Source organism: Emydura macquarii, unplaced genomic scaffold (genome assembly GCF_026122565.2).
Source record: "Emydura macquarii macquarii isolate MOO-44397 ecotype Brisbane River unplaced genomic scaffold, CSIRO-AGI_Emac_v2 contig_1230, whole genome shotgun sequence".
Lineage (NCBI taxonomy): Eukaryota > Metazoa > Chordata > Testudines > Chelidae > Emydura > Emydura macquarii.
In genome coordinates this window covers 21,295,597-21,312,942 of record NW_027131367.1, presented here as the reverse complement: position 1 = coordinate 21,312,942, position 17,346 = coordinate 21,295,597, and the positions used below count along the sequence as shown (strand labels likewise).

General features: G+C 51.2%; 1 protein-coding gene across 1 annotated transcript in view; it reads left to right on the top strand.

Moving 5' to 3' along the window:
* Positions 1-791: 791 nt before the first annotated feature.
* SHISA6 (shisa family member 6) overlaps positions 792-17,346 on the top strand; it is a 329,086-nt gene continuing 312,531 nt past the window's right edge. The window contains exons 1-2 of the mRNA XM_067547748.1: positions 792-849; positions 1,397-2,257. Of these exons, the coding sequence (XP_067403849.1) occupies positions 1,647-2,257 (611 nt within the window). The 5' untranslated portion in view covers positions 792-849; positions 1,397-1,646. The remainder of the gene's footprint in view (positions 850-1,396; positions 2,258-17,346) is intronic.

The following is a 17,346-nucleotide window of genomic DNA, read 5'->3' as shown; positions in this document are numbered from 1 at the left end:
GCTCAGGGGCCGTCTGAGCTTCTCCCAGCAGCCCCACCTGGCTGCACCATGACTAGGGGAAGTCCACAGCACAGTCCCCACCTCCACTCAACCCCTGGTCTCCTACCTGAGGCTGCCAACACATTCCTCCTGTGAAGAGGCCTGTCCATCAGGAAGCAGACCAGCAAGGAGGGCAGGGTCCCACGCTGCCCCCTGCTGGGAATGATCCCCGGTGACTGGTAACTTTGAGCCACCCCATCCTCTCCACAGGTTTCCGTCAGCTCTGTGCTCACAGCCCCCCTTCCCTGGCCGGCTGGGCACAGGTGTCAAAGACACTGCGCTATGCAGCAAGCGGGGTCGGTCCTGAGAGTGTGTCTCCAGCGCAGGGGATCCCTGCGGGCTCCAGCCCGCCCCGGAGAAGGGCAGGGTGTGTGCGGACGGGTCTCCCCCACCTTCCCTCGGCAGCTTTTCGAACGCGCCGCCCGGACCCAGGCCAGGCAGCCCCGGCCGCGCACCGCGAGCTCACGGGGCAGCTACCGGGAGCGTCCGGCTGCCCCGGGACCGTTCTCCCGGGACGGCTGCTGCTCGCCCGCCTCCGCCCGCGATGGGAGGGAGCCCGGAGCCGGGCCGAGGGGTCCGACTGCAGCCAGCCCCGGGGGCCCCCCGCCCGGCCCGGCCCGGCGCCGCACCTGGGCCCATGTTTATTAAGCAGCGCCCCGTGCCGGTGACGCGGTCCCGGAGTGATGTCAGGAGCGAGCCTGGCAGCGGTGGGCGGACCTAAGGCTGGGCGCCCGCTCCCCGCGCCACTCGCCGCCGAGCCGAGCCGAGCCGAGCCCAGCCCGCTGCCTGCAGAGCTCTCCGGGCGGCATGGTAAGCGGCGCGGCGCGGCGGGCGGGCTCTGCCCCAGCCCCAGCCCGGGCGGGCGGCGGGGGGCGGGAGACGAAGCCTGCCTCCGCGGCGGGCAGGGGCGATGCGGGGCGCCCGGGGGCGGCGGAGCCAGGGGATCCCCCGGCCGGGCACACTCTGCCCTGCCCTGCCGAGCCCAGCCCAGCCCTACCGGCAGCAGTTGCAGCCGGCTCCCGCAGCCCCCTGCCCCTGCCTGCCCTAACTCTACACCTGCCCTTCGCCCCCCTCCCGCCCGCCGCCGCCCCTCGCACCCCGGCCCCGCTACCGCCCGTGCCCCACCGACGCCCCCCTCCCGCCCCTCCGCGGGCACTCCCCCGCAGACCCCCCCCGCAGAGCGGAGCGACCCCCCCCGTGCCCTGGGTCCCGTTCTCCGCCCTCCTTCCCCTGGCAGGTCCCCAGCCGGCTCCCCCGAGCCCAGTCCCCGGCTCCCCGCCGCCCCTGCTCCCGGTCCCCCCGCCCGGTCTCCGACCTCCCGCCTGCGCCGCGCTGACCCGTCTCCGTCTCTCCCCAGCCCGTGGCCCGAGGCGCAGCGGCCGGGACGGGACGCGCCGATCTCCGCGGAGCAGCTGGCCGGGGCTGCGGGCCGCGCCTCCCGCTCGGTGCCGGGATGAAGGGGCTTCTCCAGAGCGGCGCGTCGGAGCCTGGCGCCCGCCCGTGAAGCGCCGAGGCCGGGCGGCGGCCGCCCCTGCTCTGCCCGGGGGGGCCCCCCATGGGGCGGCGGCGCCGACGGGGCCCCTGATCACTGCGCCCGGCTGCCCGCCATGGCCCGCCGGCCCCTGCCGCTGCCGCTGCTGCTCCTGGCCCTGCAGCTCCTGGCCCTGCTGCTGGCCGCGCCCGCCGCCGGGCCGCCCCGGGCCAAGGGCAACCGGACGCAGGGCGCGGCCCGCCGGCCGCCCCGCCCGCCCAAGGAGCTCAACCAGACGCTGGCCGGGGCCGGGGCCGGGGCGGCGGCGCCCAGCGCGGCGAGCGGCGGCGGCGGGGCGGCCCCGGGCCCGGCGCACGAGACCTGCTGGGGCTACTACGACGTGAGCGGCCAGTGGGACAAGGAGTTCGAGTGCAACAACAGCCGGAGCGGCTTCCGCTACTGCTGCGGCACCTGCTACTACCGCTTCTGCTGCAACAAGCGCGCCGAGAAGCTCGACCAGGGCCAGTGCCGCAACTACCAGAGCCCCGGCTGGATCACCACGCCCGGCCTGCGGCCCGCGCCGCCCGACGGCGCCCAGCCCGACAAGTACGACCCGGCCAAGGACAGCACCAACGCCACGGTCTACATCTCCTGCGGCGCCGTGGCCTTCGTGCTGGTGGCCGGCGTCTTCGCCAAGGTGGCCTACGACAAGGCGCGGCGCCCGCCCCGGGAGATGAACATCCACCGGTGAGAGGCAGCCCCCCGGGACACCCCCAGCTCCCTCCCCTGCACCCGCCCCGTTCAGGACACCCTGGGGGACACCTCTCAGTCGCCCATGCACCCCGCCCCCTCCTGGACAGCTCGCCGGGACACCCCCCAGTCCCCTACACAGCCCACCCCCTCCTGGACAGGCCTACGGGAGACCCCCCTAGCCCCCACGCAGGCCGCACCAAGTAATGGACATCCAGAGGTGACCCCCATGGAACATCCCCTAGTCCCCTCTCTCCCCACATCCTGCCCCCTCTAAGACACTTCTCAGCCTCCTGCACAGCCCGTCCCCTCTGGGACACTCCACAGGGACACCTCCTAGCTCCCCACACAGTGCACCCTGGGAGACAGACATCCACTGGTGGGACCCCCAAGGGGGACCCCCTAGTCTCCCCCACAGATTGTCCCAGGTGAGGCCCCCACACTGCCCGCTCCTCTCTGCTGGCCATTCAGCACCTGGACTGCTGGACAGTCCTGCCCAGCACGCTGCTCCAAAGTCTGCTGCCCCCAGACCTCCTGCAGGGCTCGGTCTCTCCTGTCCTCACCACACTGTGGGTCTCTCCACTCCTCCCGCCTTCTGTCCCCCCGACCCTCTCCCTGTGCCTTTCTCTGCACCCCTTCCCCCACGTTCTAGGGAACGCTAGGCTCCAAACAACCAAGTCCCACATTCTCTGGCTGGGGCACTGGGGAGTTCTCCCCTCAGCCCCTAAACTCCTACTGCAGAGCTCTGCTGAGCCTGCTCCCAGGACATTAAAGTGAGACGTTAAGAAAGCACCAACTGCCCTGTTCCCACTTTGTCACGTAGCAAATCCCCCGACTGAGATGCCAGAATAGCATGTGGGGGGCAAAGGGTGTCAAGGGGTTTTCCAAATAACTGGAACTACAGGTGTGTGTGAATGTTAGGGAGGTATCTTAGTTTAATTTTTATTTTAAAATATGGCATGTTTAAATGCTTTTAATAGAGAAACTAGGAGACACACTTAATACACTGGGGTATTGCTTAGTATAACTGCATTTGAAAATATAAAGGTCAGATTTCCATGTCACTTTTCCGTATGGAATGGCACACGCGTGTCCCTAGCTGATTTTAATTTCAAGTGAGCTAGTACCTTAAAACGGTCTCTGGTACTGGAATGTTGCATGTTCCTAGAATTCCCAAATATAAACTTGAAAACAACGGACACTACTTCTTAAATATGCATTGGCACACACTCTCCTGGGAAGAAGCAAGTGTCTTTGGCAGATAATGCTTAATTTAAATCATCTTAATTAAAAATTCACTTCCTGTGTTTATCAAAAAACCCTGACCACATTTTTAAGACTGAAATAGAAATGTGAACCGCATAGTTTGGGGAGCAGAGACTTTAGCTTCTCATGCAGAGGGAAAAAAAGAGGAGTTTTGTACGTGATAGGAGTTTAGACTGAAATATATCTTATGTCTTTAACTCTGTCTCTCTCACACACAAACTCTGAGATCCAAATTCTCAGCTGGTGTACCTTGCCAGCTCACTTGATGTCAATAGAGCTATCCTGATTCTCACCCGCTGAGGAGCTGTCCCCGCCACCCACCAAAAACTTGTCTGTGAAAGGAAAAGCTTTGTGTTATTAAGTATGTTGCTATGTTGGAATTTGAGCTCAGTTTCCTTTGGTTCTAATGGCTGAACTTTGGTCATTTGTGTCTGTACAATCCAGGGGTTCTAAGAGCAGCACATCAGAAATAGATTCTTGTCTGTTCCTTTCCAGGAGGACTAGATCATCAACTGCAGTACATTGCGTAGCTCTGTTGGCTTCAGCACAGCTATGCCAGTTTATAGCAGCTGAAGAAATCTGCCCCTAATAAGTGTAGCTCCAACTCCCATTAATGTGTGTGTGGAGTTGGGCCCCAATAATGATCTGTTTATCTTCCCACTAACTGGAGGTGTCTGGAAATCCAACACCTTCCTCCACATGTTATACTTGCTGTTGTACCAGGGTGCTACTCCTCCACCCATTGAAGTAACGGGCGGCATTGCTAGACTGTCTACGTTATCCTTGTCGTTTCCATTTCTTTGATGCTTCCTTTGCTTTATTTAGATAAGTTCTGGTAAAAATGAATCACCTGTGTATGAATGGCAGATTGAATGCTTGAAAAGCTTGACTTCCAGTGCATTTTAAAGAACTGTTTGACTTTTATTATTATAATGTGGTAGCTGATAAAAGATTATACTTCTCATAGATGTTTAACCTAAATTTGATCAACATGGCACTTTGGTTTAAATATTATGAAGCATATCTCCAGCTGATAGGAGGGTGCATGGTCTAAAGAATTTTACTGTTTGCATCCTAAACATAATGTAAATTTATGGAGTAGAACTGTGCATCTTTGTTTGCCCCTGAGAACTACAGCTGAGTGATGGGAATGGTGATGAAACAACAGTGTAGTCAGGGATAGACATACAATTGGGACCATGTCAATCTGAGTTGTGTTTAACATCTGGAATAATGCACTGGACAGATGTCAGAGTACATTAAATATTAGGGTGTGGATCCACCAAGATCTTTGGAGTGATGTGAATAATAGTATAAACTATCAGCACATTCCCGGAAAAAACTCACGATGGGCCCAATTCTGCCCTATTGAAGTCAATGACGAGATTCCCTTTGACTTCAATAGGAGCAGGATCAAGCCCTAAGTACAATTTACAGTGAAAAGCTACAGAGGGTGGTTTAACAGAGTTGTGTGTAGATGTCATGTAGGTACTGCGAAAGTTCTCAGCTAGCTTTTCCAGCAGCAGCACTAACCCATTTAGAAGAACCATTTTTGTGAATATCAGGCTCATTTGTGGCTTTCAATAGAATAGTTCATTTATGCACGCACAGAACCATCACAGGAAACAGACAGCAGGGCTATTTGCATCTGCATCTCAGAACTGAAAATTTGATCTTGTTTTTTTCTTTTAAGACCCCAGTATTATACCTATAAAGCAATGAGCGACGCCGCTGTGCTTTTCAAATAAGCAAGAACATTTGCAGTATTATGGTTGATTTGTAAAAATAACGTATTCAGATGGTTGATAAGCAGAAGCTAAAATACACCCAAAACTGTGGAAGCTGTTGGACAATTTTAAATTAGTTGAATATGTTAGAATATTTTAAAACCTTTCAGCCGACCACATACAAGTGACTTGCAGCATGGTCTGTCTTCACCACTCTGCAGTTATGCAGTCATCACTAGATGATGTGTTCTAGATATAAACTGACACTGATTTCTAACGTTTTTGACTAAACAGTATTTTTTCTTTGATTCCCCTGCAAACACATGTGCGGGGATGCTGGCAGTTTTTTTCTATATGGGCATTTTTAAATTACATATGGCCATTTCCTCATTCAAACGAAGAGAGCCGGTTACAGGATCCTTGATGACAACCAAATAGGAAGCTCAGTTGTTCTTTTTAAAGCCAGTACCTGTTTCTGTGGCATAGATGAATGACCCAGAATCTCCTCTTCTGGGAGTCATGACCCCAAATCCCCACATTGCAGGACCTAAATAATTCAGTGCTAGTAGTATTGCCCATGGCTCCTATTTAGCCCTCAGCAGAAGTAACTGCTCCACTCATTTCTTTAGGGTCAGTGAGAAAACTCTTTATATTTCTATGGCCAGATCTGAAAAGTGTACTAGCCTGGTACCCTGAGGAGTAAATCGCCTCCTCCACTAGCCATAGGCAGATAAGAAAGACAAGGGTGGTTGTGGTTGCACTGAGGCACCAGCAAGTTCCATGCCTTGATAAGAAGCCCATATCTTCTCTCCCTGCCTTCCCCAACTGCTAAGAAGAGGGGAGACTTCTGGGACTTCTACTAGGATGCTAGTCCTGGATCCTGTTTGGAGGCTCAGTCTTTCATATTCACCCCTGGCTAGCACATCTGGTAAAATTCGAAGATCTATTCTGCTCTAACTGCATGAAGTGAGTAGGACTCACGCGCCTGTAGCTATTTGTACAGCACAGGTTTGCCACTACTCTACCCATCTCCCATGCCATCCCGGCTAGGGAAGAAGAGAGATGTTTCTACTTCTTTACCTCTCCCCACCTCTTCTATTCTGCCTCTGGTTTTTGCATCCTCCTTCCCATGAATAACTCTCCAGTGGCTGTTTTATAGCTTCTCCTAGCTGTCCCAAGTAGCGGCAGCAGTAGCTGCAGTGAAATGGACTACCTTCTTGTCAGTTCCAGATGGCTGCTTTGAGGCAAAGCTTTCAGCAGTGTCAGAGATGCTGGAGCGGTCTGTCTGCAGATTCAGGAAGACTGCACTGTATCATTCTAGACTTGGTTCACATTCGGAAGGTTTTATTCATGTGGAAACTAAGGGTTAGAAAATTCTTCTAATTCTTACATCCTGCTTGATGGCGTAAGCCCCCATGCTTTCCAGGGAAGCCACTAGTGCATAGGCAGATGGATTTTTCAAGGTCTGTAGCTAATTGTTAGTTGAGATGGGTCAAACTACTCACACGGTTGGTTTTGCAAAACCCAAGCCAGGACTGGTTCAGATCCAGTGTCCAGTTACCTGCACCTTGACAGTTGAAGGACAAGGGTTTGTGTATGTGCTTTTTTAGTCAACATCAGGTAAACAGAACTTCAAGCCAGGCACCTTCCCAGAGCAGTGCAAGAGAACTACAAACACACATCTTTTTGGGTGGACTGTCCAGCTGATTTTCTTTCTCTGTCACTTCTGCTCTTTTCTTCCTCTTGCTTTTGATTTCTTTTTTATGCTCTGCTCATCCCACGTTCTCCTCTGCTGTGTCTCCTAGCCACGTGGTGTGCTGACTCACCCCAATGTCTTCTGTGCACACTCTGTCCTGCTTCCTACTAACTGTTTCTCACTGATGATTGCCTGATTCCCTTCTTCTCCAAAGAGTCTACTGCTCTCACTACACTTAGTCCAGTCCCCTCATTCTCCAACTATCTATTCAGAATTGCCCATTCCCACCTGCTCACTCTAAACCTGCAGTCTTAAAGATTCTTTATGGTTTCAGTATCCCATCTTTTTTTTTTAAATGGTTTATCAACCAGCGATTGCTGCTTAACTAACCAAAGAAAGGTAAAAATTATCACTCAAAATGCACCCTGTTACATTTCACTTTAGTTAACGTAACTTTCCTCTCTCACGCTGGCACAGATGTAGATAAAATGATGAAGCTATAGGCCCAATTTTGATCTTTGTTAGACCAGTTTAAAACAGGATGATCTTCAGGAAAGTCAGTGGAATTAAGTGTTGTGTAAAAAAACAAAAAAAACAAAACCAGCTGAGATCAGAATCAGGCCCCATATACACGTGTTTGTGTGTGTGCCCATGTGTGAGTGGTTTTCATTCTGTGTTGATTTAAATACATCCAGGAAACTTTAAACAACAACCCACAGTCTCTGGTCACACTTTGCACAGTCCAATTACTACTATTTGCCACGGTTTCTCCTCTGCCTCTGAATTCTGAAGAATCTGGCTCTGGTTCCAAAGAGGAAGTCGGCCGACTGAAGCCTCTATTCCTGAACTTCTCCCAGATGTAGTATCATTTTCTGCAGTCATTCTCGAAGGCAAAGTTCCCAAATCCAGTCTTATTCAGGATCCTGATGCCACTTTGTTTTCTTCAGTGATAAACCTGTGCAAGGGCTCTGGATGTGCCGTTTCACCTGCTCCTGACTGCTATATAAGCCTTTGAATCCAATTTAGTTCCTAAAGTACCTGCTTTCTAATTAGCAGTCTCTACTGCTAATAGTAGATCACCAGGTAACAATGGAGTCAAGTTCAGCTTTCATTTCCATCATGATGTTTCCTTTGGTATACCGGACTCCTCAAGTTCTTAACTACTAATTGATCTCTGACTCTTTGGAGACCAGACATCTTTTTAAATATCTTTTCTAACTCTGGGTAACTTTTGAATCGTTTCAAGAAGAGCAGTTCACTTATCTTAGGGTGTGTCTCCACTGCAAAGAAACATTTGCAGCCCTGTATCTCAGAGCCTTGGTCAATTGACTCCGATTCGCAGGGCTTGGGCTGCAGGGCTAAAAAACCATGTGGACATTTGCACTCAGGCTGGAGCCCAGGCCCTGAAACCCAGTCAGGGGAGTCAGTGTGCTCTGCTTGTCCCAGCTGTCCACTCCCTGGCCATGTGGTGTGCCCTCCAGATCTTTGATGTTCTTACACATTCTCTGAGTCAGCTGTCTCTTTACACTGGCAGGTGGGCCTAGGACTCTTCCAGAACAAATATTTTGCTGCCACTTACCTATCATGGCAGCATAAGAAAGAATTTTCTTTTGAATAAGCCTAGTTTTCTTTGCCATGATGGGTCCAATTTTCACACCCCTAAGTTGAGTCCACAAAATATGGAAGCAGATGTTTGCTGCAAACATCTGTTTATGCATGCAGATACTTTCTGTGTCATGGAGCTGAATATTCTGCATGCATAGTTCCTGCTTGTGTCTTTGCAGTCTGCTGTACACCTGTCTTCTGAAAATTCAACCAGGTACGTGCTTAGGCCAAGGTCCACAAAGGTATTTAGGCTTCTAACCTCCATGGAGTCTAAATACCTGTGTGGATCTGGGCCTAAGTGTAATTCATGTAGTTTTCATAACCTTGATGTTCTCTTTCTCCTCCTCTTTCTCTTGATTTAGCTCCCATATTTAGTTGCTCTTCTGGGGAGGGACATTGTTTTTCAGTTACTTTGAGCATCTTGGCTTTCTTTTCTAGACATCTCTCACTTCCTTCAGCCATGCCACCTTGTGCTGTGCTCCTTTTGGCTCTCCCGAGCTAGGCCGGGATCTGGTAGGTTAATATTTCGACAGGTGTATTCCAAGGAAAAGGCAGGTACTGCAGGAAGTTGTGTTGCTGATACAGTAGGTGGCAGTGTTCTCTCTGACTGGGTGAAGACATACTGCTCCAGAATGCTGGTAGGGGACAATGCTGCTAGAGGCACTATTTTGCTGATGAGATGCAAATTCAAAGTCTGATGCCCATCTGTGGTCATTAAATATCCCAGGGCTTTTTTCTGTCAGAGATAGGGTCTGAACCCTGGTATCCTGGCCATGGTCCATCCAAAGTAATTGCACTCTGCTGACAAATTTCACCAATAGTTTCAATTTTCGCTTCCTTTTCTGAATTGTTATGTAATGGTGCTAGTCACTGGTACCCAGCTGCGTGTGTTCCTCCCCAGGGGTAGAAGCATTTTAGCTGTGAGTTTAGTTGTCCTTATCTACTTCACAGTGGTCTCTGAAGGCTTACTGTACTACTTACTATGTGTAACGCACTTGGAGCTCTTTGATTGAAGGTGCTATATAAGTGTTGGCAATATGTCTTGCCCCCACACACTCATGCCAGATAGAGCAGCTGTCCTCAGATGAGGAGTCTGTTTTCCCATCACTGTCCAGCATAGTCATGAACAAGCCTGGTCTGTGATGATCTCACAGTGACTCTTTTCATTTCTCCATTGATTTGCCAGTTTAACTGATTTGCATTTTCACTGCTTCATAATATACAAGGATAACATTTCACTATAACCGTACCTATATACTTGATTCTGAGCTCTACCACACCAGTGTAAATCGGGAGCCATTCCAAAATCATGTTGGTGTAAAATCACTGTAAATGAGATCAGGATTTAGCCTTTAGTGGGCCTATAGTTAAGATTTCACTGAGATTTATACTTAAAGCAGAAATAAAATCCCTGAGTTTCACAGTCAGTGACTGAATTTGGCAAGCGACTCTTTAAAGGACAATTGAATTTTCCATGTAATGTTTTTAAAGAAAAATCTTCACTAAGTTTTGCACTGGGAATAGTGAAAAATTCTCCCTTTTGGGAATATTGCCTTTTCACCTATTTTGTTAGGTTTGTCTAGCTAAACAAGTGCAGTCCCCACAGAGTCCATAAAACGCAGCACACATCCCCTAACAACATCTCAAACACAGCCCACGTTTTCAGTGTCAGAGTCAGCACAGACAGAGTTCTCTCTGTCATTCAGGAGATCCTAACTGAGCTACCCCAAGGAAAGATGAATGGGCCGCTCAGATGGGCCAGCTGTTCCTGTTTTCTGGTGCTGCCGGAGGCAGCTCTCTCTGGAGCGAAGTTGCAGATCGGGGGTCTCTGATAAGGTGAACTCCAGCTTTCCCTCTTTCTGCTCTCTTCCATTCAGTCCCAGCCTCTGCTGGTAATCAGGGCTAATGGAGAAGGCATGCAGAAGGGGAGGGATTGGAGTCCAAGTTGTCAGAGATTCACAGCTCTGCTATGGAGGCAGCTGCTCCCTCTGACCAATCTCCTGTGTTCATTAGATGGGGACCTCAGTCTGACCGTGCCATCAGGAAGCTTGTTGGACTGGGACTCAACTGCCAGGCTTAAAAACAGTGAGGGAGAGACCTAGGTGGTGGGGACATGGTCAATGGGAGGCTTGGTTCATGCATGGAATGAGTAGGGTGGGGGGGGGTACAGATATCGGAGTGGAGCTGGGAAACAGGTCTAGAGAGAAGGGCAAAGCCGGAGGATCCTTGGCTGCAGAGCCCAGGTCCCTGGCTCCAATGGGCAGCCAAAAGCCGGAAGTTCCCCTCGCCCCCATTGCAGGGAGATGGTTCGTTTCCAGGTTTGTTTGTTGTGATCCCTGAAAAGGAACAATTGTAACACTGAACCCTAAATATTACAGAGAGCGTCTCACGGCCTGGTCCCCTGGGCCCTTCTCAACCTGTGTACAGAGCTCCCCTTCTATGGTTACAACCAAACCGTCTGATCATATACTCGTAAAACACGGTCAAATATATGGTAGCAGGAAGGGAGCTGAGCCCAGAGAGGAGTGCAGTGGGGGTTTTGTATGACTGACTTGCTTTTCGTGGCATGCACTGGTGAAACGTGCAGTCTGCCTTAGCACTCAGCTAACAGAGTTTGTTGTGTGGGAACGTGCGTACCAGCGTATAATATAGGCCAAATTCTGCTCAGCCGAGGGCAGCACGTGGCCTTGTAGGGCTGGCGTTTGACACTTCCCATGGCCCTGGGATGGTCTGGAGATGGATGCCAAATCAATCTGTAACTAATGTATGAGCATAATCCAAATGAGCTCCTTGGCCATGCTTTCCATTGCCTTCAGAGCAAGCCATCCTTTCCTGGGAGCTGCCCTGCTCTCTGTAAAAGGCTTCAGAGGCAGCTAGGCTGTCAATCTCCATAACCAAGCAAGTAAGTGTAGGAGATCTTAAACTCCCTTGGGATGAAATCCTGGCCTCATTGAAGTTTGACTCCTGTGGTTCTGTCCCTTAGCTCAGCCACACCCGGCTCATCCAATACTTATTTCACTCTCCTGGATCTGCTTCTCTGTTCCTTCTTGGTCTCCCCAAATGTTCTTGTGGACTCAGGGCAGGCACCCGTATGCTTTGAAGCTCCCTCTACCTGTAACCGAAGAAGCCAGCCCGTGCGGGGTGTGGGATCCGAATGAGGTAGCAGGGTGAAAGGACACCCATGGCAGTGCAGCCTGAACAGCAAGCGGCAGAGCCAAGATCTCTCACCATGTTTAGCCCACCAGCATTTAGAAACCTCTTGGCTCTGATTCAGCGTGAGCCAAATACTGACCCTGTTGAAGCCTTTGGCAAAACCCCCATTGACCTCAGAGGGAGGGGGTTTGAACTGGCGTGTGTGCTATCCATCCGAGGTCAGCAGGGGCATGGACACCTGGGAACACTGAGACCCATGGAAGCCAATTGCAAAGAGGACCAGGACGCAGGGCAGTGCTTAGTTCCCACTCTCCACAGCACGGTTACCTAGCAGGGAATTGTACTCGGCTAGGTCTGGGGTGCATCCCTGGGGATGTCAATGGCACAAATGGGAATTATACACCTCACTGCCCTATTGTGCCTTTGAAATCACCCTCAAGGGAAAGGCCTCCAGCCAGCCCAGACCCATCAGACCACTCCCTGCTCAGCTGCTGTATCCCTTTCCCTCAGCCTTCATCTGATTTATGGCCCGAAGCACAACAACATTTGAGGCAGGGATTCAGGGATTGTGTGTGTGTGTGTTTGTGTAAAGCACCGACACATTCATTCACACCAATAACAGCTGTACCGTGGCTGTCAGAAAAAGGCATCTCAGGAAGGTGCAGGTTAAGAGCCCGATCCTGCGATCTATACTCTGCAAGTAGCTTCATTGTCGTCAGGGACCGGTCCCTGGATGGTAGAGTAGGAACTAGAAAATGCCCCTCAGCCCACAAGGCCTTCCTCCGATTTCATTAGCTGTGATGGGAAAAGCCTCCATGGGCCAAAACCCCAACTTCAGAAACCCAACCACCCCCTTCACGTCAGCCTATGCATTGCTCCCTGTCCCCAGACTGCGTGAAAATAGCCTTTCCCTTCCAACTACAAGCAGAGGCAATGCCATGTGAATGGATGGACTAGAAAATCCAATTCCAACAGCCTTGCAGATGCTACCAACTCCCCATTGCGTAGTTTGATCTAATCAATACCATCCCTTGGCTGCTTATTGCTTTGTATTTGTACCGTGACTGTCTCCTACAGATCCTAAAGTGCTGCACAGCCTCTGACACAGGCCTGTCTGAAATGCATTTACTGCTGGACAGCTGGCACTACACAGTCACCTGCACAGTGGCAGGAGAGAGGCCATCAGTTCTGAAGAGATCTCATCTGAAAAAGCCCTGCGCTGGAAGGTTCCTCTGCTTGGCTCTGCTCTCACTTACACTGCTCTAAGTCACTGGTGTAAAGTCGATGTCAGAGAGATCAGTCAGGCCCGGAATACCGATAGCCTGTGTGGAGGAGAAAAGGCTCATTTGACTCTGCCAATTTCCAACCTTGGAGCTAGTATATAGGGGTATAAATTGGGGTTGCTGCTGCTGTCAGTTTTGCTGTGCTGACATACACGCTCCATGCCTGGCCCCTGAGCAGCCCCACCCCCAAACACACAGTGAGCAAAGAACCCACTCCACTTCTTGCTTGGATGACACACTCTGCGCTTTTCCCATTGTTGTGTTTGTGTTGAGTTCTTCTCTTCCAGCCTCCACTCCTCGCCTTTTCCTTTGGTTCTGTTTTTCCCTTCCTTCAGTTCAGGTCCCTTCCCCTCCATTGTTCTCGCCTTCCCCTGCCTCAGTTGACACTTTAGTACCGTCTGTTCCTTGCTTCTCTCCTCCCCAAGGGATCCCAGCTGGGTCACTGTGTTTTTCCCACTTCACTGCTTTCCTGCATCTTCCCACCCTGCTTGGGACCGTGCAGTTCCGACAGCCTTTCCTTTCTCTCGTTCTCCAACGGCCATAGTAATCCTTGTTCACCCCCTGGCTTCCTTCCAAAGAAGCTCTCCGCTACACCAGCCGAAATCTAAAGTCACTCCCATGACCTAGGTGCGGTTGTCCTTATTCTGGAATGATGCCAGTGTGACTGACAGCAGGATCTAACCCTCACTCTCTTAGGGAATTCAGACATGCAGCCAGTACTCTGTCTGGATCCTGCTCTCGGTTACACCAGAGTAAATTATAGAATCATAGGACTGGAAGGGACCTCGAGAGGTCATCTAGTCCAGTCCCCTGCACTCATGGCAGGACCAAGCATTATCTAGACTACCCCTGACAAGTGTTTGTCTAACCTGCTCTTTAAAATCTCCAGTGATGGAGATTCCACAGCCTGCCTAGGCAGTTTATTCCAGTGCTAAATATGCAGCTAAATCCAGAATAACTCTCTGGATGACAGTGGAGTTAGGCCGGATGTACATGGGGGTAGCTGAGAGCAGAATTTGGCCCTTAATGATCTCATGTCAATTGAGTGCTAATAAAAGCTGTGTCATAAACCATCCTCTCAGGATATGATTGTGCAGTTACGCAGCTCTGACTATCCCATCTGCAGCACCAAAGGTAAAGCATCCTGCTGAGCAAGACTTGTTTTTCTGATCTCAGACGGCATTGTCATAGAAAGCCTTTTATGGTATTTCATAGCCTGATTCTGTCTCCCTCCCTCAGATGAGAAGGATGCATTGGATTGCAGTGGGACTAATCCCATGATAAGGGCAGTAATGTCAAGTAGTTACAGTTCCTTCCATTACCCTTCCTGTAACTTTTACCATGGGAAAGTATATAGCTAAAATAGGGCTGTTCACCTGGTGCCAAATTCACCCTCAGTCTGATTACACTGGAGATACAGCAGGGAGAAATTTAGCCCATGGTGCGGTTTATGAGGAATAATTTTGATCACACACAACATTATGGTTGAATTAGAAAGCAGCTAATCATCCCATGCAGAGGTTGTTCTTGTAGCTCTGCCTGTTTAATTCTGTTATGATGGCATCAAGAGCTTTTCCTCATCCTCACAGGAGATGAGGAAGAGCAAAGGGTGGTAAACACTCAGAGCAGCCAGTTTTGTATGGAGCAGGCATTTTTTGGCAGGTTGCTCCCTCATTCATGATCATTTTAGACCCAATACACTTCGGCTCCAAGGCGTATTCCGACCGCTGTGTTCGGCTTCTCTAACAGAGAGTTTGAAGTTGCAGCCAAATGAAAAACAGACCTCCTTTCCCTGACAGGCAAATTTTTTTGCGTTGAACAGGCGTCCCTTCTTTTGCTGTGACTGGTGTTTAGCTCACGGACTAATCAGTCTTGCTATTCCTTCAGGATGGAAACTAATAAAAAGTTACGATTGAATGCTTTCCCTCACGTCGCATGGTAGTTTGCCTTATAGTTACAGTCAGGGTTAGGGAGCGGCTCCTGGCTGGAGCCGAGGACCAGCGACACACGGCTTTCTCAGAAACGATTCACACACCAGACTGGATTCCCAACAGGCGGCTTAGCTCTCGCCCAGAGGCGCTGGCTCAGCTTTCCAGTGCAGGTAGACAGTGACTGAGAGGGTTGGGCCCTTCTTCCTGACTCAGATCCCTTTGGAGCAGAGTCACTTTAATTGCTTCAGTTAGTTTTAGTGACTCAAAGCAAACCGTCCACCTGAGAGGTAGGGCAGCCCCATTCCTAGTGCGCAGTCGAACGCTGAAGACCAGCTCTGAGTAACAGTATCGAAAGAGAGAAGAGTATTGAGAGAAACACGTCCTGTGGTGTGATCGGGCATCACCCCCGCCCCCTCCACCAGCGTGCCCGGCTTCAGCTCCCCGCTTGTCGTCCTTTTGCACCCTGTGCCCTCTCCCACATGGTCCCCTCGGAACTCAGCTGCAAGCCCCTGTTACGGACCCGCCTTCAGGGAATCAAGCTGAGTTGTATACATGCTGCCCCCAGGTGTTCCCCATCCCCTGACCTCTGCCTGCCATGAGACCGTCAGCCCCCTCGGAGCAGGGGAGCACCTAGCCCAGGGTGGGGGTCACTGCAAATAAATACCAATAACGGCACAGTCTCTGGGATTGGAAAGCGACTCCTGCATTTCCATAGCACACACAGTTTCCTAACCAGCCCCTGAGTAATCGCTCAGAGATGTGTGCCCAGGGCCCAGACCTGTGATGCTGCTCTGTGTGGAACAGCCATGGACTTCCAGGGGAAACAGCGTCTGTGCTCGGGCAACGCCAGGAGTCGCTCTAACTCAGGCTAGGGCCAAGAGGATTAGGGAGCTAGAACTGAGTCACAAATGGGTGCCACCCTCACTGAGCATATCTCAGGGCAGAGAAAACCCGTGCACCTCCCTCCTCTGTCCAGGACTGTGACGTACTGCGTGTGGGTGCCGATGGCTCCCAGCACAGTGGGGACCTGGTTTTGGTGAGGGCCTCTCGGCTCTGTTGTAATACACGTCCTAAATCCTAACCAAACGTGGCTAAAAATGCTTTCTGTCATAGAGAGGCCTAGGGGAGGCCCGGGCCTGGCCAGCCAGAACCACACCTGGGCAGGGTGTGGGACTGAGAAGGAAGAAAGCAAAGTGCAGGGGCGGGAGGATGACAGGGGAGGAGTGTGGACTGACAGCTCCTTCCTGAGAGCCAGAGCCCTTTGCAGGGGGCAGGCAGGGAGTCTCTCTGCTGGACTCCCCTGAGGGAGAACAGGCTTGGATTTGGGATCTCTTTTTGGCACGGGCCTGGCGAAGAAGCCTGAATTAGTCTAGGGCCAGAGGCTAGTGAGAGGGTCCGGGTTTGCTTGGAGCTAAAAGGGGAGTGACGAGGACTGTTTACAGACCCTGATATGGGGCTGCAGAGGACTCTCAGCGTCAAGGGCAGAAGGAGCATGGAGTGCCCTGATATAGGAGAGAAGAAATATTTACTGGCCGCGGTGTAACACCTGTGGACATTGGTACCCTGGAAGGGGTGGGACGAAGTGTTTCTTAGCTGGAGAGCTCAGTCGCTGAAGCAGCCTGGAAGGCATTGGCAGCTGGGTGCAGCTGTGGAAGACCGGGGGGAAACTGAGGCAAAGCTGCTGCAGTGCTCCACTGGGATGTGAGGGATGCTCTGGGACAGTGAGTTCTGTAGTACTTCCCTTCCTCGCAGAGATGGTGTGAACTAAAGTGCTTTGAGAGCCTCAGGTGGGTTCTTGCATAAAAGGATTCAAAGAGCCAACCCCATAAAGAGGGACTGAGGCTAGAAGAAGAAGAAGAAGGGTTCTTGTATAGTGCAAATTATTACTGCAATTTATTGTGCACATGGATGGCATAGTCTGAAAGAAATGGAACAGATTCCGGTTCTAAACTCTCATATTGGACAATAAATGAGGCATTTCAGTAAGCAACACCACCCTTTTATGTTCCATCTTTGTTGTTACTCGAGGTGATTTTAGGCACATTCTTTCTGTCTCAGAGAACTGAACCTTTCAGACTTGTTCAGCTTTAAAACACCGCCATCCCTTGTCACCAAAACAGTCCTGCCCTTTGTCCCGTTGGTCGGGAGATAGCTGTTGGCTGCACTAAGAAATCAGTGTGTTTCATGTGTATGATACTCACAGTTTAAATGTCTTTTGAGTGTCCATGGATCCTGCATGCATGGGGAAATCAGTGGATGCAATTTAGTGCTACGACGTTGAATGCAGATATTTTTTCCACAGAGAATGCTGTTAAATCTTGATGCCATCAGACAAGTCACTAATGGGGAAGCTGCCACAGATAAGCTCACAGCTCTGATATCTGTAACCCAGGTGAAATATCTCAGCACTGGCCCTAATTCAAAA